The sequence below is a fragment of the Pan troglodytes genome, chromosome 2 (genome assembly GCF_028858775.2).
Source record: "Pan troglodytes isolate AG18354 chromosome 2, NHGRI_mPanTro3-v2.0_pri, whole genome shotgun sequence".
Classification (NCBI taxonomy): Eukaryota; Metazoa; Chordata; class Mammalia; order Primates; family Hominidae; genus Pan; species Pan troglodytes.
In genome coordinates this window covers 4374332-4401049 of record NC_086015.1, presented here as the reverse complement: position 1 = coordinate 4401049, position 26718 = coordinate 4374332, and the positions used below count along the sequence as shown (strand labels likewise).

At 34.4% G+C, this 26718-nt stretch overlaps 1 protein-coding gene across 8 annotated transcripts in view; it reads right to left on the bottom strand.

Annotated features, from left to right (window-relative positions):
- The window catches only part of CHL1 (cell adhesion molecule L1 like), a 206131-nt gene that overhangs the window by 51202 nt on the left and 128211 nt on the right, over positions 1–26718 (bottom strand). For 5 of the 8 annotated variants that reach the window (XM_009444749.5, XM_001136954.5, XM_016940312.4 and 2 more), the window contains 7 exons: positions 25925–26030; positions 23633–23820; positions 11082–11204; positions 9915–10085; positions 8965–9012; positions 7281–7401; positions 2480–2664 (listed from right to left, as the gene is read on the bottom strand). In XM_009444749.5, the coding sequence (XP_009443024.1) occupies positions 2480–2664; positions 7281–7401; positions 8965–9012; positions 9915–10085; positions 11082–11204; positions 23633–23820; positions 25925–26030 (942 nt within the window). The remainder of the gene's footprint in view (positions 1–2479; positions 2665–7280; positions 7402–8964; positions 9013–9914; positions 10086–11081; positions 11205–23632; positions 23821–25924; positions 26031–26718) is intronic. The other 3 variants (XM_001136570.5, XM_063806583.1, XM_054680361.2) reach the window with 1 other exon arrangement.

The following is a 26718-nucleotide window of genomic DNA, read 5'->3' as shown; positions in this document are numbered from 1 at the left end:
GGAGCTTATTTTTAAATAATCTATTGAAATGTGATTGTGATTATATTTTGATTTCTGGATGTAGACTGTTTTAGATGTCACTATAATATATCTCTTTTTATCGAATGTGTAATTAATCATATCTTAGATATTTAGAATATACAGTTGTACCTAGTCAAGACATCCTGGCTGCTTTTGCTCCTACATATTATAGGATTTGAAGTGCAGTCTGATTTTATATTTAGGATGTTGCAACCTAAATTACAAGCTCATAGGATTTGATTATGTTTGGTAATAGGAAAGACATTGCACATACAGAAAGAATCCAATCCAATCCATGATTTTACTTAAGCACAATGGGTGTTTTCAGAATGGAGTAGATTTTCAAAATATATAATAGCATTGCTATTTTCTCACATGGCAAATCCTTATTATTTAATTTGGGCTTCTAAAAAAGAGACAAAAAAGGAAAAGGAGAGGGTGCAGGAAGGCAGAAAAAATTGAATAAACACGAGCTCATCCATCCAGATGATTAACAAAGTTTTTAGTTATTACCTCCACACTTTAGAAAAAAAACTAAAGACTGCTTAAGCTCAATTTGTTTTTCATGTGCATAGGTAAAGAGAAACTCCAGAAACATACAACTGAAGGTACATTTAATAGTTTCTTACTAAAGAGAGAGGATTAAAAGTTCTTCATAAAAACATCATTTACATCTCAATAGTGCTAATAGCTGTTTTATGAGTAGTGAGAACAATTTGTTCAGGAAATCTATATTCCTTTGGAGTCCTATAGTCAACATTTTAAATTGCATAATTAATTTTACATCTTTGATTTCTTTTTTTGCAACCCTTGCAATTCTTTTGAAAGGTTTGGTTTTATAGTCAAGAAAACGTGGCCAGATTGTTAAAATATTCAGCTACTGTAGCTATGTTCCAGCCATCTGGAAGGGTTTCTAATAGTCAGCAACTTGGAGGAGAATCTAACAATTAGATATGTCTGGTTCGTGGGTGTGTGTGTGCCAGGGAGGGGAGGAGGGGGTTACGGAAAAATACCCCTGTTGCATGATGTAGCCAAATTATATAGAAACATCAAATGATGACTAAAAATATACATCACATAAATCTTTCAAACTCTTCTTCCTTGAATTTCTTTGTGAATAATTTAATGTCAAAGGAATATATCACTGTTTGGCAGATGTTGACGTTAATGCATATCTATGTAAGTTTTGCTTTTGTCAAGTCAAAGAAAATAAAATTCTCAACTTTGGTTTTCTATTCTTCCTACCTTAAATAATAATATGCATTATGGAGAAGGCTTGGAAATACAGTGTTATTCCAAACAGGGGTATGACTAAATCAACTATGTTAACATTTACTTGGGAGGAGAATTTGTGTCTGAGTCCTTTTTTTTTTCCCATTAATTTAAACAACAGGCCATTACTTAGGTGTTCCTTGTGCAAACTAAAGTTTTAAGAGGTGAACTTTACTGGAATATTAACGGGTGCCCTAGAGCACTAGCTCACTAAATTGTAGTCTAAAAAGAATAATTCCTTTCAGTAGCTAAGCTTACACTGCACCAAATAAGTACAAATGCAGTCATCATTCCATTAATTTGATCAATACGGTCAACTAAATTGTAGATAGAAAGCCTCAATGTGATTGGATCCACAGAAAATAGTCTGTGTCAATCACATTCAGAGGACTAGACAAACTTCACATCAGCCAGTCACAGCACTAATAACTACATTCCACATTTAAACGGTATCATCTTTGCCTACTTATTCCTATAAATGTAACTAATACCAATAAAACCTTGATTGATCAAAATCTCTGAATTTACAGAGAGATGACTTGAATATAATGTTTTTGCACTTTTTGAGAGAATTAATATTATAGCATACAGTCTATTCTTTTTTGCCTGTAAGTAACATATTGAATTTATCATCTGAACCCAAGATATGGATTACAAAAGTGTTATATGCAGGAAAGAGCTAACACAACAATTTGCCTGCCTCTTTCACTTCTCTGGTGAAGAGCCTGAGGTACAGAGAGTGAAATAAATGGCAAAGGGCACAGCAAGTTAATTGCAGGATTAGGAAGCAAAATCCAAGCTTTCTTACAGGCTCATTTTAATACTTTCTTTCATCATAATCCTTACTGCTGCTTTTATGATTTAATATTATGAAATGTATATGTGTGTTACAATAAAAATAATTTAGGAGACTAGCTTTAATGACTATTTGAATAAATCATGTAAACTGTCTGTGTTTAATCCCTAACATGAGATCTTTTCTTGTCATTTGTCCCTTCTATGTCATTTTGGGGAATAAATGACAAACCTGCTTAATTGAAGTGTAATATAATTCAATGCCCACACTACAATTAAAAGTTGAAACTGTTGACCTGTTTTAACATGTATGATTTAGAAGCAAGGCCTACTACATGTATACAGTTAGTTTTTTGAAAAACAGAGAAATAGACCAACATGGGAAAGGTACCTTCTACTATAACATGAAAATCGTGAGTGGCTGTTCCCAAGAAATTGCTGGCTGTGCAGCGATAATTTCCTTTGTCCTGGTAGGAGACATTCTCTATCTTCAAAGTCTTGCCATAATTTTCTTTTGTTTCTCTCCCCTTTGGTAAGTCACCACCAATTTTGTTCCAATCAACCTGTGGAGTTGGCCTGCAAAAAATAATTAAATAAATAAACATTTTTTTAAAAGCGGAAAGTAAAATACAAAGAAAACCTTAGGACACATCCTTTATCAAATTGCTTTTACACATGTGCTCATATTCCACTGAATCACATCATCCTTACCAATGGACAGACACACCCACCACCAACAATAGTGAACACTGGTGTTGAAGCAAGTCTCTTTCACTGAAAGATCCTCCAGTGGTCTGTCTCCTTGGAAATCTTCTCTCTCGTCTATTACAAGGGCTAACTGCATGTAAGTGCTGACTAGCTGTGGCTGAGCGAAGGATAAATAGCTGGAGCTCACTGAAATAATATTACCAAGATATTTTCCAAGTGTGAAAATCCCCCTGTGGGTGGTTTGAGGCAGCCAGTGATAACAGCCCTATTCCCTGTTTGTGTAAAACACAGTAAAGTGGGACCTAACAGTCAGCAGAGAGAAGGTTCCCTTTTAATCCTATGATGCTGATCATGGAGAATGGGGCTCCTGTGTGAAAGCTGGACATGTTGATTAGACCGATGAACAGCCTATTCCAGGGCAAGCTGGAATCTGCAGCACAGATACTGCCCCCTGGATCACGTTCTCGCCCTTGTGGGAGCAGAGGAAAGGAGGAATGAACCAAACCTTCCCTTGCTTAGCGCTTTCAAAAGATTAGCTCACCCAGTCAAAACAAACAGGAAAGTAAAGACAAAACAAAACCAGCCTGATAACTTTCCCCACCTTAGTAAGGAGGAAAAAAGGACTGGGGAGTCAAGGCAGCTACATTAAGAAAAATCCCTCCTCATGAAAACCAGACAAGTACAGAAGTCATACCTTCTGTGACTCATTTGATTTAAAAATTATGTGGAAAGCATAAAGGGTTGATTCTAAATGAAGGATGACTGTCTCTTTCTCTTCCCCAGTCAGGCTCTATAAGTGAGTAGAAGAAACAACTTTGCTAATTTTATTGATGCAACACTTTTCCTCTCCATAGTTCTTCTTGTTATTGATATCTGTAGGTTATTTGGTACGTTCTAAAGATGGGCATTATTGTGATCATTTAACAGTAAGGAGTCTGAAGCTCCAATAAATTAATTTCTTAAGGTCACTGGAGCAATAAATGATATACCCCAACTTATATTTGTCTACTCTAAATTTGTTCCTTTTTTATCAGTGTGTTCTATTATTTTGTGCTTTTCAACCTATGTCCTTCCTAACTCTATAGTCTTAGAATATATGCTTCCTGTCAAATTGCCCGTTAGTTACTATGTAATAATTGAGCAATTCCTTGAAATCGTGTGTGTCAATATTCTCAAATTATTTGTATTGATAGTTTGTGGTTAAAATAATTCAGTTATTTATGCAAAAAAATTGGAGGTAAAGATGAAGGCTCTTTAATCTCTATATATCTACTTTTTTCCTTCTTCCTTCAAGGCTCAAATACTAACGTGCTGTGCAGCCTGGAATAATAATCTTATATTTTACCAGGCTAAGAGCACATGGCACGCTTGTGTAGGAAACGGTAATGATGCCTGGGCAGACAGCTGTGAGAGTATATTAGCTGTTGGCTTTCTGAGCACACCACCTAAGAGGATGCATAGCTCAAGTCTCCTAACTGCTGGCTTTTCACTCCATCTGCCAAAATGACAATTTGCCAAGTTATAGGCTGCTCTGGAACTCAGTTCCCCTAAAACAGGATTTTTTCTTGAGTCCATCCTTTAATAGAGCAAGTAACTCACTTTCAGCAAGATCTCCCGGACTCCCTAGTCTTTGGGTCTCTGAAAACTAGCCTAATTTTCTAATACCATTCACTTGAAAGAATAAAGTAAAATAATGATCTAAAGTATTATGTGAAAATGAGATATAATTTAATCTCAGGATAGGTCTATACCATGGCAAAAATTTTCAGCTCTATTCTTGCCAATTTTTTTATACCTCCTGCCTTTTTTTTTTAATTTAAATAACATTTACTAACAGCATTTAAGCAATGTGTTTTGAGGGAAAATATATTGCTTAATACCTTTTTGCACACAAAATACACTACCTCATAATCTCAATTTTTTTCAGGCCCTTGTCTGGCCAACTTTTATTTGTATATTTCTCTATTTATAAAGTAGTATCTTGTGAAAGAATTATACCTACTTTAAACCCATGAATTTACAAAACAGAAAAAAAAACTATTTGAGCAGTGCACATGAGTCCATCTATGGCCATTTTATAAGTTTTCCCTCAAAACACATTTGTTCAGATACTGTTGGTAAATGTCCCTTAAATCTAAAACAAAAGGAAATGAAAAACATTTGCAAGAATATAGCTGTAAATTCTTGCCAAGATATAGACCTATCTTGAGATAAATTATATCTCATGTACACCTGACACTTATAGATAATCATTTTACTTTATTCTTTCAAGTAAAATGTGTTAGACAATTAGACTAGTTTTCAAAGACCCAAATATAGTGCTTGACACAAAATAATAGTACAATACTTTAATTATAATTATTTTTGTTACTATAGGAGGTTAATGGCTTGAAAACTTCTTAGAAAAAGTTTTTTAAAGGACCCAAAAAACTTTTAAAAAATGTATCATCTTCTGAGAGACGACCCAGATCAGACAGGATTACCCAACACAAAATCAGTATGAGTAAGAAGAAACTACTTCAGGCGAAAATTCTTAGGACAGCGCATCAAGAATTTTCATGTCCTCACAACAACATATATTTTCATCCACTCTGTTTTTATATATTCCTTCATGACTCTTCAATTTCTAAAAAGCACATGAGAGCATTTCATTATTTTGAAGACATTCTGCACAGTTGCTAGTCAATCCAAGAGGTCAGTGAAGGCATTTGTGGGAAATAAGAAAAAAGAATTACAGAAAGGATCACCCTGCCCAACTCAATATAGTGATGAACTCTGCAAGAATTTAATTTCTATCACTGTAAACATGTACAAATACAACCAGTAGAGCAGGTTGTTGCCATCATGATTCAAACTCAACATGAGACTTTCCTCTTCTAAAATAATACACAGACCAAACATTCCAAACAGAGTCTGTGTCATAGTACTTCTAACTAATTTATGTAAATACACATTGGGAGTTGAAGACAGACAAGCAACTTTGATATTTTTGGTGGTTGGAAAGAGAAATTTAGAAAGCTTAGGGGCTGTAAAACCAATAAAATCTGCTCCATTTCTAAACCAGTCGTTCAGAATGTACTCTAAATTATGAATGAATATGATTTTTTGAATTTCAAATCCTAGTCCACTAACTAGAGTCCCCAAAGCCCTTAGCTTACGAGCAGATTATATTTCAAATGAGTAAACCCAGGTGCTAGGAAGCTGGAATGCATTTTCCCAAGGAATCCTCAATGGTAGGGAAGGACCGTAAGTTCGGAAGGATAGTGGTAAAAATAGGAGACCCTGTATGATTAAATATTAAATAAGATGGTCCCTGTTTAAATGTACTTAACAGTAGTTAATAAATGGAACAATTTTAAGAGGTGACCAAGTGAGGTCCTTTAGGGTTTTCTTGGAGGATTTAAAAAGGTGCATTGCGGGCTGGGCCCGGTGGCTCATGCCTATAATCCCAGCATTTTGGGAGGCCAATCACAGCGTCTGGAGATTGAGACCTTCCTGGCTAACATGTTGAAACCCTGTCTCTACTAAAAATACAAAAAACTGGCCAGGTGTGGTGGCACACACCTGTAGTTTCAGCTACTCAGGAGGCTGAGGCAGGAGAATCGCTTGAACCCAGGAGGCAGAGGTTGCAATGAGCTGAGATTGCGCCTCTGCACTCCAGCATGGGTGACAGAGTGAGACCCTGTCTCAAAAAAATAAATAAATGAATAAATGAATAAATAAATGAATAAATAAATAAATAAATAAATAAATGGATTGCTTTTTCAGGTGTAAAGAAAGTTCACTTAATTCGATTTTGATGTAAAACTCTCTTAAATTACATGGTCTGGACCTCCATGTGTGCAAAGGGCATCAGGGTAAAAATAGAAAAATAGGGCTCCTTGGAACCTGCAAAGGAGCAGATTTAGTAAGTAACATAGCAAACAGGAGTGGGGCAAGATAGTATAGCATAGAGAGAAAACTCAGCACCAAAAGTGAGGGGCTGACTACCAACAACCTCAGGCTTCTTAAACTTAACTAAGGAGAATGTTATCATCATCCCCTCCATCCACAATATCATAAATTGACAGAGAGATCTAATTTTATGAGCCTGTTACTGCCTGAAGTCTGTAGAGTGAAGTACAAATTACTTCCTCCAGAGATATAATGACAGAATTTATTTTTATTATTTATTTTATTTTATTAATTTTAATTTAATTTTATTTTAGATGAGGTCTTGCTCTGTCGTCCAGGTTTTAGTGCAATGGCATTATCATAGCTCACTGCAGCCTCAAACTCCTGGGCTCAAGCAATCTTCCTGCTTCAGCCTCTTAAGTACCTGGGATAACAGTCCTGAGCAGAATATCTGCAGTGCCCGGCAGAATTTAATTTTTTTAAGGAAATAATTTTAAAATATCTTTGCAAGCACAGTCTTAATGTGCTTGATGTCTTATTCTTTACAGAACTGGATGGACAAAGTCATGAGTGAGAGTCAGGTTACTCACAAGCCTTCAGCAAAACACTCAAGCAGCAAGATTTCCCCTTTGAGGATGGTAATTGAAGACTCACTGCCACTCTCAGTGGGAGGCAACAGCAGTTTGGGTTTTCTTTGCTTGATGGAATTTGCTACAAAATAGAAAAGAAAAGTCAGAATTTTTTCAAATTAATATACATAAAATTCTGTGACACCACATCTTTCTTAAAACAAAAAATCCGACACACATGAGTGTGTGTGTGTGTGTGTGTGTGTGTGTGTGTGTTCTATACACATTTCACATATTTCCATTTAAATAGACTCCTCTTCTCTCTTACCATGAAGCATGGGTTGTCCCTCATATGTCTTTACTGAGCGTAGCACTGCAAAATTTTATAAATGTTATTATTTATACCATATCTGCTAACTCAGAAGGTCAAACAGAAGTCCTTAATTGAAAATCTATGATTTTATATTCTATACTTCAATCATGTCATGTGCAATGACTTTATGTTTATGTTTTTATTTAATTTAAATTGCCTAAGAATTTAATGAGGTTTCTGGTAAAAACAGCTTCCTCCTGCACTCAGAAATTCTCACTGAGGAAGGCTGTGGTAGACACTAGGCATCTACGAATTTATCAAGCTCTTTCGGCAACTCTACCCGTAGTCTCAGTTCCTTAAAGAAAAACACAGTTTTAGGAAATGATTAGCAAGCATCCTCACTACCTGCATATTGAAACGTCCCATTTCTTATTTTCTTAAGAATATTTTTCAAATACAATGGCAAATTAGAAGACTTCCATCTTCAAAGGGACTTTAGCAGTAGACAGTCTTCTACTCCTCGTGTTTATTTTTTGAAAAATAATTGTTGAATATGTACTATGTGCAATGATTTTTCATTGAGTGCTGTGAAAATATAGCACTATATATGTTTGAGTTATTAATCTCAAAGGAAATGATGTTGGGGATGAATCAGTACACCTTAAAACTGACGGTTCTTCAAAAGGAGCTTGCATCCTCCTCCACTGAACTTGCAAGTATACAAGGTATCTAAGTTATCACTGGTCCACATTTTATAGAGAATATTTGCTGCAATTATGTAACTGACTCTTCTCATTATAGAGAACTAGCCTGCTACACAACTCAGATTTACTCAGGCATTTTCCATAGAACACAAGTCCTGGTAGACATTCTATGGGGGAAAGAATTAAATAAAAAGATCACGCAGACACATGAGCTTGAAAAATGCTACAAACTGTTTTTTTCTCAGAAAGCCACAATGTACAGTTGCATGTCAAATATTTCAAGAAGTCTTGCAAGAAAAAATCCACTTAACTTTCTTAAACGCAGTGTTTTCTCTACGTCTTTTGACACTTAACCATTTCTTTTCTTTCTGCAAAAGTATCAACCTTATATACCATAAGAGACGTTTTGGGAGACCCAAAATAATTACTCCATTAAATATCTCTATCTGTCTATTCAATGCATTATATATAAGTATTTCATTATATTTGTATAGTTACATATTTATAAAAATCACTCCCTTTGCATATATTTAAGAGGGCATGGGGGGCAACAGAACCCTCTAAGTTCAGATGTTTTTCATAATAACAGTATTGGAATAAACTTAAGAGGATATTAAAGAAAAATTCAAAATCTGAGATGACAATGAGCTATACACAAATGCCAACACTCCACATGGGTTCAACTTACCCTTGGAACCAATTTCTGTGGATGAACTTGAGTCATTAGCATGCTTTACTGAAATAAAAAAACGGAAGGAAAAAAACACAAACATAATGGTGGATGCCGATATCAATAAAGAATGAAAAGTCATATTTTTGTCTTAGAAAAATTACAAAATGATGTAGAACCATGCTTCACTAGAACATTGCCTTTGGGAATATAGTTTTACATAGAAAATAATTATAGTGAGTTTAATCTTGAATCCAGGTGGAGAAGATTCAAGTTATAGCTCCATTGAAGAGAACTGAGGCTACTAGAAGAATGTTATAGTGAAGCCCTGGCATGGCATATCTACACATAAAAATGAAAAAATCATGGACCAAATTAAACAATGAAATGGTAATGCCAACTTTCAACTATACCAGGGCCAATTATTCAGTCAGCAAACTGTTGGGGATTATTTCTTCCCTTTGAATCTTACGGTTCTTCCTCCCTCTAATTACTTTTCCCATTTGGGAACCCAGGCTGGCATCCACAGAATCAAGTTGGGAAAGGGGTGATTCAAGTAAGTTTGCCAATTTGGTGATACAAATTTCCGTTTTTTTGCCTCTGTTGTTTTCTCCCCCATTTTCAGTCTGCCAGTTTATCCAAGATCACAGTGAATCGATGCCAAAGATTTGCTTAGAAAACCCTGGAATTTCATTGTATATTTCATCCACTGAAAATGACAAGATCCTGCAGATGTCAGATGAAATACATTTGTCCTGTGAATTGAGATGTGATTTCCTGGCTGTGAGAGACAGAGCTGCCGTGAATCTGCAGCTGCAGATTCTATTTCATCTGGAAGAAGTCTCCAGAGTTGAACTGAACAATGGTGCAAAATATCAACCCAGCTTTAAATGGCTTCAGCCAGAAGGAAATTACTGACACATTTGCATTCAGCATACATGATGAAACGATAAATTATGTGGACTTACAACTGTTAACTGTTAGTTTCATTGGCATTTTCTGTACAATAGTCCTTAATCTTGGAAATGCAGCAAAGCAGCAGTAGTCATTGCGACTGTCCTTTTCTTCCACGTTTGCGAAGTATAGATCTCCCTTTTGGCTCATGTATACTCTTTCATCTTGTTCGATGTGTTCTAATTCTGAAAAGAGATATCTTGCCATTGAAAAGGGCAATTGCCCCTTATTGTGCTTCATCTTCCTTTTTCATTTTCTTTTACATTATTATTTCATTTGGTTTTTCCTGTTTGCTCTTTAATTCCTCTCAAGTCTGGTCTTACTATAGGAACAATGAGCAAATAGGAAAACAAAACAAAACAAAAACAGCAGCAAAACCCTTGGGAGCATACTTTTTACCATTAACCAAAGAAGTCCACTGGTAGACAAACAGTGGTAAACTCTGTTTACCATCTTTGTCTCCACCTCTGCCCTATGAATCTGAATTGGCTGAACTGAAAACTGATCAATGCAGACAATGACCTAATTAACACTTGTATTTTCTGAGAATCACGTTTATTTAAAACATGATTTAAAAAGAAAAAACAAAAAGCTCTCCAAAAGTTTTATCCGTGATATTAATCTCCCTGTTGTGGTTACAGCCTGGAAGATTCTAGGGGAACTGATGTCTGGAACAATTGGCTGTACCTAAGAGTAGCTTCATTTGCTTTCTTCTGAGTGCTGTACAAATAGCATTTTTCTCTGTGGTTCACAATGAGAAAACATGTAGAGATCACTGCTAAGGCATATGCTAGAAGTAGACTTTACAAAGCTAGAATTTCAGATCAGAGTCAGCAAACCTTTTAGAAAATTAAGCAAAAAAGTTAATACTAATTTCTTGGTAGGTGACTGCAATTAGCAGGTGGAGCATTACTAAAATAGAAAGATGAAGCTAGCAACACAAACCCATGCCATCCTCAGCTTTCACATGATCTGCATTCCACAGGTAAGTGCACTGTTTGAAATATAGGAAGTATTGTCTTCACAGACAAACCTTATCATATTAGCAGCATCTCCTCTTCAAATATGAAAAAAATTAAGAGATCTTTATTTTTTATTTTGTCTTTGGATTCATTATGTTATCGATATGATGGATAGAATTAAAATGTCCCCCTTTTTTGATGGAACGGAGCATTACTTACCAATATTCATCCAATAAATGTGTAAAGGTGGGAGGCCTTTTGGAGGATTGCATGGGAGGACAATTGGATCTCCCTCCTCCACTTCAAGAGGGTCAATTTTTTCTTTTGGAAATTTTGGAACACCTGGTGCAAAAAATCATTTTAATGTGTTATTTTAAAATTAACTTTGACTATAACAACAAATATCTTAATACGTTCTTTTTTTTCCAAAATTCAGTAATTTAAATAAATTCTATGCTACAGATCCTGGTTCTTACATCTCCCCTGCAGAGATAAATACTATTAAGAAACTGGTGTGCATCTTTACGCAACTTTAAAAATATTTCTGCATTTTGAAACTCCAGACAATAATGTTTTTGTTATGCGACAACAATAAGGCAATAACATACTTGTACATATTTCTCTGAGCAGAGATACAAACCCAGAGTCACAGGATTTTCTTGCTTTAGCTTTGATAGATGTGAAATCTTTTTCTCCAAACACTGATTTCACTTTGGGCGGTTACATATTCTCTATCTCTCGCTTTATTAGGAAGGCTTTGAATGTGATTGGCAAATATTCCAGTCAGTGCATTAACCACACTAAATAAAAACTTCTCAGCCCATATGGAGAAAAGGGTAAGAATGCAATAAAAAGCCAAATTTGACCACTTTAAGTTGCAAAAAGAGCCATCCACATTGAAATTACTCCCAGCAAATAAAAATTTAAATGAAATGGAATTGATGTAGGAAATGAGACTTGTCAATATTTCAACCTATTGTTTCCTCCCCACACTGGAGTCAATTTCTTAAAAGAGCAATGCAGTTATAATCAGAATATAAGTCAGAATTGTGCAGACTTTGAAATCTAACGCCAAAGTTTAATATTTTTATGGAAGTATTGATATTTATAAGGATATTCAAAATGTATTCTTCCTGAGCATTACATTGATGTCTTTCAAATTTGTTGGGGGAATTTGCATTATAGAATTACACAGTCTCTTGTGGAGGAGAAGGATCTTAGGAAGGCATTTATAACAGTCCCAACTTGATGGAATTCATTAGAAGGTATTTATTTGTATGTTTCATTCTTAAATTATGATTCACAACCGATTTTCATTGTTCTTGGAAATCTAAAGGTTTACTCATTTACTGTAAAATTTCTTCTTGAGAAGCTTTGTGCACTCCTATATATTTGTCCTGTAGCCCCTCAACCCCCATCCATGCCTTTAGAGGTTGAGGGAATTTGCTGACATTTCTCTTATCGATGCACCAGCTGGTTACAGTGAATTGCTTTTTGTCTAAATTCAAGGACCTTTCAAGGCTTAACATTGCAGGGGGCGGTGTGGTTATTACACTGCCTTTGCAATTTCGGAAAGCAGACTTTGGTTCTCTTTATACATTCAGCCATGTGACAGTCCTTTAGTGGGTTTCCTCTTGCTCAACTCGTTCTATGAGATTCCTTTTAGAAAGTCTCTGGAAACATTTTTGAAATAGCAACCATCTTTGAATCACATTTTTGCTATAGGTAGCATGAAATTTCCCTCAAAAGTCGGGAAAGTATGTTTAGTATATTCACTACATTAAGAGCTTGTAGATAAAACATCATGCCAGCTATTTGGTAAAGGCTCGGCTTTGATTGACATCAAATGTTATGGAAAACATTTTGCAGAAAGTAAACCTTATAGACATAAGGCATAGTAATATACAAAACGTTTATGTACCCAAATCTCCAAATTCAAACCACTTATTTAGTTTTATTCTCTGTAACTTAAGCCCAGTAAACACTGGCATTGAAGTCACTGGTGCTGTTGGGTAGTTGGTGAATCTATCTACACTCAGATACAAGAGGCAGCAGAGGAAATAAAATATGGATTAGAAAATGGAAAGGACATGTAATCCACTTCGATAACAAGCAAACTATACAGTGCCTAATATGAATACACAGTTCACTGGATAATATCTATTGTAAAGTAGTTAATTAATAATATGTATAAATCCCTAATTGGAGAGCTGCTCCCTGAGAGCGTTCAAAAAAATCTAGCAATTCGAACAGATAGTACTGCCACTGAAGCATTATCATCCTTGCATTAATTAAATCTAGATTATACAATTCTAATTCTGAAAATGTAAATTTGTAATTCAACTGGCTTCTAAGGCACCAACAATAAAAAAGAAAAGAAAATTTATAACTCTACCAAAACTGCTATTGCGTGCCATAAATCTTCAGAACAGCTTTTAACTAAATACAAAATGAATATTGGAAAACAGGGATGCATACTTATACATCAATAAATTTAAGGTTTTAGAAGATATATAAATGGCATTAATTTTTCAGGAATTTTTTATGTCTTATCCTTTGACTTTGAAACTATTTAGTGAGTTTGATGGCACGATAAAAAGTGAAAATTTTAACACTCACAGATAAATGTGAACTTTAATTACTATAACACAACAGCAAACATGAAGTCTACCTCAATTCAGATAAAGAAATTACTCCATTTAAAAATAAATCCAACCAGTGGCATTTACTGTGTTTATCTGGTGACAAACATTAGCATTGCTGAGTTTGGACAACAGTAATATTTTTAAAAGTAAATTAAAAAAATATTTTTTTCTGTAAATGAGGTAACTACACTCCTTTATCTTGCCAATATATTTCACATGGGTACTTCATCAACACCGAAACCAAAAATCACTTAACTTTGTTTCAACAAGACTGGACTTGATCCTGAATGGCCTCTCTGCAATGGGATCAGAATCAACTTGCACCTAACAGTCTAGCTAAGCAGAATTTCAAGAATGTTTGCACTTCGGGAGGCCGAGGGGGGTGGATCACAAGGTCAGGAGATCGAGACCATCCTGGCTAACATGGTGAAACCCCGTCTCTACTAAAAATACCAAAAAAAGGTGCTGGAGAGGATGTGGAGAAATAGGAACACTTTCAAACTGTTGGTGGGACTGTAAACTAGTTCAACCATTGTGGAAGTCAGTGTGGCGATTCCTCAGGGATCTAGAACTAGAAATACCATTTGACCCAGCCATCCCATTACTGAGTATATACCCAAAGGATTATAAATCATGCTGCTATAATGACACATGCACACATATGTTTATTGTGTCACTATTCACAATAGTAAAGACCTGGAACCAACCCAAATGTCCTGGAACCAACAATGATAGACTGGATTAAGAAAATGTGGCACATATACACCATGGAATACTATGAAGCCATAAAAATGATGAGTTCATGTCCTTTGTAGGGACATGGTTGAAGCTGAAAACCATCATTATCAGCAAATTATCGCAAGGATAAAAAACCAAACATTGCATGTTCTCACTCATAAGTGGGAATTGAACAATGAGAACACTTGGACATAGGAAGGGGAACATCACACACCGGGGCCTGTTGTGGGGTGGGGGGAAGGGGGAGGGATAGCATTAGGAGACATACCTAATGTAAATGACGAGTTAATGGGTGCAGCACACCAGCATGGCACATGTATACATATGTAACAAACCTGCACGTTGTGCACATGTACCCTAGAATTTAAAGTATAATTTAAAAAAAAATACAAAAAAATAGCCGGGCGTGGTGGCGGGTGCCTGTAGTCCCAGCTACTCGGGAGGCTGAGGCAGGAGAATGGCGTGAACCCGGGAGGTGGATCTTTGCAGTGAGCCGAGATCGCACCACTGCCCTCCAGCCTGGGTGACAGAGCAAGACTCCATCTCAAAAAAAAAAAAAAAAAAAAGAATGTTTGGAAATCCCATTATAACCAAGTCTAGATGAGATCAATTTCCTTTCTATCTAATGCCACTATTAATCCATTTGCATCAGCAAAGCAAGCATATCACGCATCTATCTTTTCACTCTTCTCCATTAGGCTTTCACATTTATTATTCAGTGTCATAGACAGATTTCTAGCAACAACTAACACCAAGAGTATAAGTGACATTCAAATATATTCACATCTAGGTTTTTGAAAACTTCCCCAGTTGAAATCCATCATGGAAAAACTTTCCTACAGGCAAGCTAGCTGCACGGGAGTCTTATTACCACAACTATCAAGGCACAACCAACCTGCAGATACAAAATTTGCAGGAGCTCTATGACTTCAGGTGCTGTCAATGAGTTTTGAAAACTCATCATCCCAATTATTTCAACATAATATACAGAAAAATAGCATCTTCATTCCTGAAATAAAGAAGACTTCTGAAAACAGAATTTATATCTATAGGATATCCTACAGCATAAACTAGGTTCTAGCCCAGGCGCTAGAAAACTAACTGGTTACAAAGATTCAGACCAATATCTTTACCTTTTCTGTATCTCATTTTGTTTTCCTTTGGCATCTTAGAATCCTTTGAATTCATCTCTCTAGGCTCCTCAAACACCTCACCAGGGTAGAAGCTTCTTAAGGGTAGAGATATAATAAAACCTAAGCTGTGTAATCCCATCATGCCAACATGTTTAATAGTGAAGAGTAGTAGTGAAATGGCATCAGCGAAATTTAACTAAATACAATTCATGCTAACTAACCACTTTGATGAAAAAAACAAAAACCAGAAAACACTGGCATCTTAACTGCCACCACGTTATGCAACACTACAGATTCTCCGGCACTCTAGGAACAAAATAGAAGGTTTCCTTCTATTTTCCTATTTCTAGATGATACTGTAATCTAGTATCAAGGTATTTTCAACAAAGAAGTACAATGCCTTTTTGCTCATCTGTAGCATGTATTACCTGACTCTCAAAGTATAGACAACACTGTAGCATCAGATTATCCATAAACACTGAAGTCAGCTGCTTGGGCCTGCGTCCTGGCTTCTCTTCCTATGCGATCTTTGAATCTGCTACTTAATATGTTTCAGTGTCGTCATTCATAAGTGGGAAATGTAATAACACCTAACTCATTTGATTTATGTTGAAATTTAAATATTTCACATGAATCGATTAAAATAGGACCAAGCACTTAAAAGTTATTCAATACATCTTGGCTACTCCTCAAATATTTTCACTTAGCATGGTACAGCCAAACGCACAGAGACAAGGTGGGCCAAAGGGACAGGGAATTTTCTTCTGCTGCTGCTCCTGATTTTCTCCATAGCCTGCATCTTAACAACTTCTGTGACTTTGTGCAATTATTTGAATTAACATTTTCAGAGGAGGTAGAAGGACAGAAGGAAGAAAATCCTGTTCATTTGTTCATTTCATGTAGAACATATGATGTGTTTATTGAATTATTTCCCCTTTTTCCATCATTGGACGAATCTTCCTATACCAAAAAGCTTCATCTATTTTGACTCGGCACTCCGTTTACAGGACTGGCCTGGTGAGCTTTCAAGTGCCGTACATATCACTTAAATATGCTTGGCAAATTGCTCACAGTCTGCCATCATTGTCACAACTGCATGCTACTGAGTGCACATACTTTATCACCTCTAACAACTCCAGTTTCCTTTGGTAAAGAGATTTAATTGATTCCCAATTCCTGCAGAGTACCCCATTAATCCACTTAGGACTACAGAGAAATAACACTGGCTTTCAGTCCATGAGCTCATAATGAATTCATGCTAAGGAAGGACACCCAGTTCAGCCCATTTCATTCCAGGCATTCACATACTTTGGTGAATCAGAGTAAAATCCTCAAACTTAATTAAAGCTTTAGAATTCAAAGTTGCACCCTTAATTGAACAAATTGATCTGTTTTTGTTGATTTGCACTTAGGAGAATTTAGCACAGGCTACAACATCCAGGTTTCCTACCCTCCCCCTCCAAAATCAGGGTGGTAAAAAGCCAGGGTTTATCTTAAGGAAATTGTCCTGAGGAATCTGAGGAAGTTATGTTAACACAAATGTAGAAACCTAGTGCATGAATATTTCTAATTAGTTTTTGTTAAATTATTATATAGAAAATTTCATCTTTGTCAGCCATTTCATAGACTATTTTAATAGCATGTGCAAATTGCAGTGTTACTTTTATTCATTCTTTTATTTTTCAGCCTATCAACCAATAAATCAATGAAATAAATATAATACACATTCTTGTGACATCTACAAGGCAATGCAGAACAGGAAGGATATGACTGTCTGATATTTTTTCTCATTCTTAAGGATCCTAATTAATACATATGACAATTGATAGACTGTCCCAAACAGTACACAACTAAATGCTTTAATAACCCCAGAGAATTTGCAGTATCACTATTTATAATAGCCAAAAGTGGAAATAATTCAAATGTTCATCAACTGGTGGATGGATTAACAGGAAATGATATCCACGCAGTGAAATACTCTTCAGCAATATAGAGGAACAAACTACTGATATATGCTACTACATGGATGAACCTCCAAAGCAGGCTAAGTGAAAGAAGACATATGAAAAAGACCATATACATGATTCCATTTATATGAAATGTCCAGAAAAGTACATTTAAAGAGGCAGAAAATTAATTGGTGGTTGCCTAAGGCCTGGAGATGGGAACAGAGAGTGACTGCAAATGGGCACAAGAAATCTTTTTGTGGTGATGGAAATGTTTTAATACTAGATTATAATGATACTTCACTAAAAAAATTACTAAAAAAGTCATTGGTGGGGCATAGTGCCATGTGCCAATAATCCCAGCTATTCAGGAAGCTGAAGCAGGAGGATCGCCTGAGCCCAGGAGTTTAAGACCAGTGTGGGCAACATAGCAAAACCCCATCTCTAAGATAAATAAATAAATAATGTATAAAAACTAGTAATTATACACTTAAAACAAGTAAAATTTATGACATGTAAATTATACTTCAAAAAAGATGTTTATAGGTGGGCATGGTGGTACCTGCCTGTAGTCCTAGCTACTGGGGAGGCTTAGGTGGAAGGATTGCTAGAGCCCAGGAGGATGAGGCTGCAGTGAGCCATGTTTGTACCACTGCACTCTAGCCTGGGCAACAGAGCAAGATCCTGTCTCAAAACAAAAACAAACAAACAAACAAAAAAGTTGTTTAAAAACTCAGAAAAAGGAAAAAATTATCTAGGCTGGAATAGGCCAGGAATGCTAAGTGGAGAAATCTAATCTGTGCACTGAAGGGTGAGTAGTATTCAACAGTCAAATTAGGATTATTTATATTATCATTTTGACCTTACTGATAGTTGGATAATGAAGGCAAGAGAGTAGCTCCCTTCCTTTCCAGACCCAATCACCATATGCATGCACAGGATGTATATTTCTGGAGGACAGTCTTTGTTTTTATTCACTGTTAAATCCCAAATTACTAGAAAGTGGCTGGTGTATTATGGGAGTTTCAGGACGATTGTTGAATAACTCACTGACAAAATCCCTGCGCCATGTCTTGGATAATACATTTAGTTAAATAGTTTTTCATGTATATAAAAATGGTACATTCTGTTTGTTTGGTTCTTGTTGTTGTTGTTTCTTTCACTCTTTCCCTAGGAAACGTAACTGCAATGTTGTTGAAAATAGAAATCTGGACATTGTATACAAAGGTTTCTGTTTGTTAACAGGAGATTGAGAAGTAGAAACTCTAACATTTGAATCACAAAGTTTCTATCAATCTTTGAGAAGAACCAATTCTCTACAGTTTAAGAGAAGAATCTATTAAAGATTGTAGGAAGCTTTAAATTGTCTCTGATTTATAAACTCCTAAGGATTGGGTTGGGTTACTATTCAATATATAGATGGTTGCAGAAAGCTGTCAGATGATGAAGTAATTTCAGGAGAGGCTGGAAATGATGCATAAGGAACCTAATTTATTTTGCTCTTTTCTGCAGCAGCAGCAAAAAAAAAAAAAAAAAAAAAATAGAGCAATTATCCAACAACGTAGCTCGGATCCAACTCCCAGCTCTTAATACAATACTCTCATACCATATTCTGGTCAGAATTATCCTTATATTGTTCATGTCTTCACTTGGTCTGCCTAAATAATGACAGGAAAAAAAATTGAAATCCTTTAATTGCAGAATCTTAAACCAAATTCTGCCATTCCTTTCTTTGCAATAGATCTAGCTGTTGCCTTTTCCTTTGTGTCTCCATAGCAACCACTAGAATTTAGGTTAGGAATCACCCTCATGACTTGCCTCCTACAAAAGATATTTAATCTGTCCTTTTCTCTGGTCTTAACTTATTTCAGTGAAGTATATAAATGTAACACACAGTTTAACGATGATCAACCACAATTTTCATAGCAATACTTTCTAATCCAGAATTCATGGACATTTCCTACTGAAAGTCAATTCAAATCCAAACTCCTGAGAACAAGTTTCAGTTTGACATGTCACTGGTCTGATACTAAAATATCTCAGTAACTCAGAAACGTCCACTTGAGACACACGGGATGCTTCACACTTACTCATTTTAAGAATATAAAACGATTGTTTACAGAATAAATGTAAAAAAACACAAAGAAAGAAAGAAACACAATGGAAATCCATTCACCTACTACCCATTTTACAAAATAGGAATATCATCATCACCTTTTTGTCGGGTGCTGATCTCAACCCCCACTTCCATTTTCCAATTTTTACTTCCATTACAGGTAATTACTGCCACGAATATTGTTTTTATCATTCTCTTATTTTTCGTTATAATTTTACAATAAAATTATACCAATCAAAATTGTAGTCAGTTTTACATATTTCAAACTTTCTCCAAGATTTACTTTTATTGCTTAACATATTCTTGACGTTTTATTTACTATTGAATAGTATTTTTGGTATGAATACAGCACAATGCATTGATCCATTCTACTTTGAGTGGACTGTTGTATTTCTCCAGCATATTTTTAAATATAAACAATGTGACCACAAATCTTCCTGGTATGTATGGACAAGAGGCACATGCACATGAGCGAGGGAATGGAATTGTTTGGTCATAAGTAAGAGCATCTTCAACGAAGGAGGGGATTAGAAAATGTTTTCCAAAGATCACGCAGTAAGCTAGACTGTCATCAGTAGTGGATACGTATTCTGTTGGCTGTGTATTGCAAGCTAAAATTTTTACTTTTGGATTTTCTGATATTTCCCAATTGGGTAGGATCAAATGCTTTTATCACTAGGGTTACAATAGGTCTGTTTCTGGTAACTAAAGATGTTGAACACATTTTCACATTTTTATTGGCCCTCCAGTCTGAGGTTCAAGTTTATATATGTTGCCACTTTGTCATTTATCTTTTTTCTAAAGATTTGTAAAATTATTTATGAATACATACTATTTTTAGTTGTATGCATTATCAATAATTTTTATCTGAGTTGTGGCTTATTTTTGTTTGTACTTTCTTCCTAGAGTCTTTCGATAAAAAAAGGATCTAAAATCAAATGTAGGAAAACATATTCTTGATGATTTCCTTCATGAGGCTTTAATATGACTAAAGAAATCATCCCACGCTGGGCATGGTGGCTCATGGCTGTAATCCCAGCACTTTGGGACACTGAGGCAGGAAGATTGCTCGAGGCTGGGAGGTCAAGACCACCCGGGGCAACATAGTGAGACCCCATCTCTAAAAATAAAAATAAAAATAAAAATTGGCCAGGCACGGTAGCACTCGCCTGTAGTCCTAGTTACTCAGAAGGCTGAGAGGGGAGGATCACTTGAACCCAGGAGTTCAAGACTGCAGTGAGCCATGAAGCCATGACTGCACCACTGCACTCCAGCCTGACCTGGAGAGAGTGATTTCCTGTCAAAAACAAACAAACAAAAACAAACAAAAAAGCCAGAAAGAAAGAAAAGAAAGAAAAAGAAATCTTTCTCTGTATTTATGACCCTGGTGATAAACATATTGTTCGAATAGCCTAACTTTTTAAAACATTTTTTCCTTTCATTGTTCAGCCTTTTATCCACTCTGAGATGATTTTTTATATGATATGAGGTAGAAGTCCATATAAATGTTTCTCTGTGTGAATTATCAATTGTCCCACAAAGTTTAGTTCAAAGTAAAGAGAGTGGGAGAGAGAGAGAGAGAGAGAGAGAGAGATCCATGCTAACATGCTAATTCCGTCAACTATTTTTACATATGTGATGGTTTGTTTATGGGTTTACTATGCTATTCTGATTTGTGTAACCCTGCACAGAACCATAATGGCTTAATTCCTGAATTAAGCTGAATCTTGATTTCTGAAAACAAGAATCCCCATGACTTGTTATTCTTTAAGAATTTCTACCGAATTTTGCCCTTTGTTCCTCAAATATATTTTTGAACCAGCTGGTCACATTTCACAAACAGAAACAAAAACTAAACTATAGGCGTTCTGGTTTCAATTCTTCTATATATCAACCCATTGAGAATGAGCATTTTAAGTGTATAGATTCTTCCAATAAATAGAAATAGTTTACTTATTTTCTATTTATCTAGATTTTTTCTTTTTTAATAAATATGGATACTTTCACTACAAAGATTACATACCACATTGTTGAATTTATTTTCTGCTTTTATACTATTTTCTCCCTTCACTACAGTTTATTCTGTTGCCTTAAATTAGCTCATTCATTTTTATCCTAAAATTATGTTACCTAATAAGCTAAGATCATTAATTTTCATCCTTTATGTTTTTCTAATATGTCTTTAAAATGATAAAGATCCCTCTAAATAATGCTTTCAGTGCATTCAACATGTTTTGTTATGTAGAGTTTTCACTGTCATCACTTCAAAATTTATTCTATTTTCCTTACCATTTGGTACTTGACCTAAGACTCACTTAGAAATATATTTCTTAGTTTTCAAAGATATAAGTTTTTTAAGTTTTCTATTTATTATTGATTTCTAACTTAATTACATTTTGATATTTTCCTCATAGCCCAATATATCATCAAATATAACCTTTTACCCTGTGTGTATGAAAAAACTCATTTTGCCGTGTTAGTTACAATATTCTATGTGTTTTCATTAGATGGAGCTTGTGATTGTATTCTTTAAATCTTCTATATGCTCACTGATGTTTTTCTCTGCTTGAGTGAGCAAATAATGAAAAAGATATGTTAATATCTCATTATTATGGTGAATTTTTCTATTTCTCTTTGTAGTTCTATTTTTGCTTCAGGTATTTTAATATTATATATGTCTGGTAAATTAATTTCTATGAAGGCTTTTACAAATAAAGTCTGTTATGACTGACATTAATAAGGTCATACCTACCTTCATTTGGAAAGCATTTGTCTGGGATATCTTTTCTGTCTTTTTCATTTCAACAATTCTGTATCCTTATGGTTTAGATAGATGTGTTGTAAAAAGTTTATAGCTTTTTTTTAACTCAGAGCATTTATTCTATTTACTTTTATCTTTCATTTGTGATATATTTGAATTTATTTCTATCTCTTTTTCTTTCTGCTTGTCTCACTTTTTTTCTGTCTTTATTTTTTCATCCCCTGCATCAACCACATTGTGTGATAATACTATTTTCTTATAATTTTAGTGTAAATACTTATAAATTTTAAGATGCACACCTTACTTCTGAGTCTAAGTTTGACCTATATTCCTTCCTCTAGAATTATATAAGGACTTTAGGACAATTTAAATACAATGCCCTCTCTGAACTTTTGGGTTAAGGATTCATCATTTGTTTTTCTGAAGTTTGTGGCCATTCTGCACCCCCAGAATCAAGTGTTCATATTTTGCAAGTCCTAGGACTTTCTTTGAAATACTTTCTTATCTAGGACTCTAAAAGAAGAAATTACCGAATAGAAGCTGGCTGACAGTTTTATACTTACCAATTTACTCTATAAAGGCTTTGGCTAAAATTGTGTAATGGTGGATATATTAAGAACAGGGGGAAAACATGTTAAAATATAAAAGGTGGTCATGGATATCCCATGCACATAGGGCAAATAAACTATGAATAAAGTACACTACTTCAGGGGACGATTACTGATAAATACACCTCTAACAACAAAGTGTCTTGCAGTTTTACATAAACTTTATTTATGGTTAACATTACCAATAGCTGTTTCTCCTTTCCTAATGAGCATCATACTATTGATGTTAGATGGGACTATGCAACTTGCTTTGCCCCACCTAACAAAACATGAGTAGGAGTTGCCTGCATAACTTCTTGTCAGAAGCATTTAAGGGCCAGTGTACAATTCTTCATGTTTCTGTCCCAGACTCTTTGATCAAAATGGCATGTTTCACAAGAGGCAACCACGGAATGATGATGTCTCCATTAGCTGAGATCAGCGAGAAGGCTGCATGAAAGAGCTGCCAGGCCCACAGTAAATTGCTTTATCGGGGAATAACTTTGTGTTTACATAGAGGTTTTGGGATTATCTATTACTGCATGGAATTTAGCCAAGTTTAACCAATAATATGTTTAATTCTCATCGTATAAGGCAAAGCAGATATTATATTTTTCCATGTTAGATATAAGGTTACTGAAACAGAGTCAAATTATGTTGCTTTCTAAGGTCATCCGATTTTAAGTATCAAGACCTGGAGAAAGTTTTTCCTTATAAATAAAATACAAGACACATATAAGTTGATTTAATTAATAACTGCTTTATTTCATTGGAACCCAATCTAACTCCTATTTAACATTTCACTAAAACACTTGTAAAATGAAATTCCCATTATAGTACTTACTTGGAACTATAAATTCTATTTCTTCTGACATAGCGATTCCCAGTTTATTTGAAGCAAAGCAGCGGTATTTCCCTTGAAAGTGAGATATGTGCCCCTCATTTGGGATTCTGAACGTTCCTGAATTGTTCGATGTCATTATCCGATGGTCAGTGAAATAAAAAGGGTTGCCATCCTTAGTCCACGAAAATCTAAAAAATAAAACTGAACTTAATAATCCTGAAAAATAATGACATATTTTTAGAGTACTTATTAACAATTGCATAAAATTGACAAAATCAAGACATTTTATGATAAAAAGTATATACTTAATGGAATATAACAGAATATAAATAAGGGTCTCAGAAGAATCTGAGAAATATTACTGTCCATAAAACAGCTTGATAAAAGAGAGGATTAAAATTGAAATTAGCTTTTGCTTTTTTAAATTAAAATTATTTATTTATTTTTAATTAGAAAGGTAATACAAGATTATTATTAATATTCTGGAGACTACAAGAAACATATATAATTTCTGTTCATGTATGTGTGTGTGTAAGGAACTCACTCAAAATCCCAAAACAGATAAGCCCATTATTATTACATTTGCTAATATTTCCTATTAGTATTTTTAGAATTTTGTCACATATTTGAGACCACACTGAATATATAATTTGGCCAACTGAATTTTTCCATTATTATAATGATACCAAAGACAATTTTTATAGCTACATTATCTTCTGTCATATGGTTACTAATTTAATTACTTTTAACCATTTCAATGTTTTTCCTTTTATGAACAATATTGTGAGAAACCACCCTATATATTTATTCTTTGGTACTTGTCCAAATATTTCAATATGCCAGTTCCTTAGAAATGAGATTAATAAACCAATAATTAAAAACTTTTTATAGTATTTGATAAATGTTGCAAAATTATATTCTAGAAAAAAAATGTACACAGTTAAATTCCCACCCCAGTATGCTAGAGTGTCCGTTCTATGAACAATGACATTAAGAAGTCTCTTTAAATCTTTATCAGTCTGATAGACAAACAATGACTTCCCAATTAGATTGTATTCAGCATTGTATATTGGAATTACCCATACAAATTTGGGTGTATTTCAGGACGCCATATTCTTACACTAATCTATGTGATTATTCTTCCAACAGGAATAACAAACATTCAATGGACATGTATTCTCATTAGGAGTAGGACTACTCAGCCACCCTCCTGACTTATTTTACTTCTCTCTGTGTGTCTTATATTTCACTGTTGACAAGTGTGTGGTATTACCTTTTGACATAATAATTCAGCTAATTAATATTAATATATCATGATATTGATCAATATATTCATATTAATTGAATAAATTATCCTTAATTCCATTGTAATTCTATCCATACTTACATATATTGATTGAATATATTCCATTTGGTTAAACATAGAAATAATTATAATTTAGCACGTTAATGGGTCACTAATGATTATTAAATATCAACTTATCAGGCAATAATAATAGTCATGATACAATTGGAAATCATCGATTTTCATTAAATATGGATATTCTTAATGAATATAAGGTCATCATGCAGAATAATAGCAGAGTATGTAGCTTTGCTTTCCCTTTTAGAATCACGTAGAGTTTTAATATTGGGAATTCTTCCCACAGCCTCTGCCTTCTCACTTCCACTACATCCACATTTCTTTCTCCCTCCCCAAACATAGAAGGTATTTTGAAAAAGCTCATCAGTGATTATGGTCACCTAGAATAACAATTATTTAATTCTAAAATAAAATAATACTAGATAGTAGTATATCATGCAATAGTACTCTGCCACCTGAGATGACAATATTTCTATGACAACTTAAAAAAAATCAAGTAACAACCTATCCACAAAATAAGATGTTTAAATTTAAAGACACACAATTATAAATATGTATAGAATGGTATTTACAAACTTTGACTTAATAAATGCTACATTTTACTAAGTAGAATACAGGATCTTCTAGTTTTCAGCTACCTTATTTATTTGTAGACTAAGGGATTGTGGAGTATTTCTGCTGTACCAAAGACTACTCTAAGTATTTTAATAACAGCCCTTAGTTTATGGTCAAAATAAATTCAAGTGGCAGAAAAACATATGTAAAATAACCAAATTTTATTTTTGTTTGCATGGATATGATTTTTTGTAAACCCTTGGCTTTAATCATGCGTAGATTCATAGTCCAACAAGCTTATGATGGTAAGAGTAAAGAGCAGCATAAAGAACAGCACGCATTTAAAGAACCACTTCGTTTGAAAGAATACTCACATTGGTTCTGGATTTCCTTTAGCTTCACATTCAATCTGAAAATACTCATCAAAGGGAAAGGCAACTTGGACTTTTGACTGTTTTATGATTGTTGGAACCTGTTGAACTAAATATTAAAATAGGTACTTAAAAACACACTATTCAAACTAGGCAAGGTTAATTTATTGTGAAAACACTTTAAACCTCTTTTGTATACTGATAAGTGAAAGGATGATACAAAAGTGAAGATCAGAATAAATCTCACTCTCTCTTTGCAACATGTACTTACTTCTAAGGAATACACTTCACTGCCATCATTTCATGTTTTAATATATGTTCACTTTATTTAAACCCAGAATAATGTAATGATTTTTATAGCAGAAGAAAAGTTGCTATGTCATCACAATTTAAAAATATATATTATTAAAATTATTGGCATTCAATCTATGTTAGCATGCATATGCATTTTTACTTAGTTCAGTCACTTTGAAAGTTCCGTTTGTAGTCTTCCATGTTTCTATAAACACATTATAATTAATGTACTGCTTTTACATTATTTCTTCCCACTGATATGCTATAATTTTTAATAATTATATTACTGGTCGTTAGATTATTATCCATTTTTTTTCTTTCCAGGTAAACTATTTCAATAGGAATTTTGAGTAAATAGATTTTTCCTTTTTTGAATTACTAATTTATGATAAATTTCCAGGCATGGACACAAGTGGTAATTACTCTGGGTAAATTGTAAATATCATTTCACCACAGAATATATACACAAATAACAAAAATAGAGTGGTTCTGTGTATTTTTGC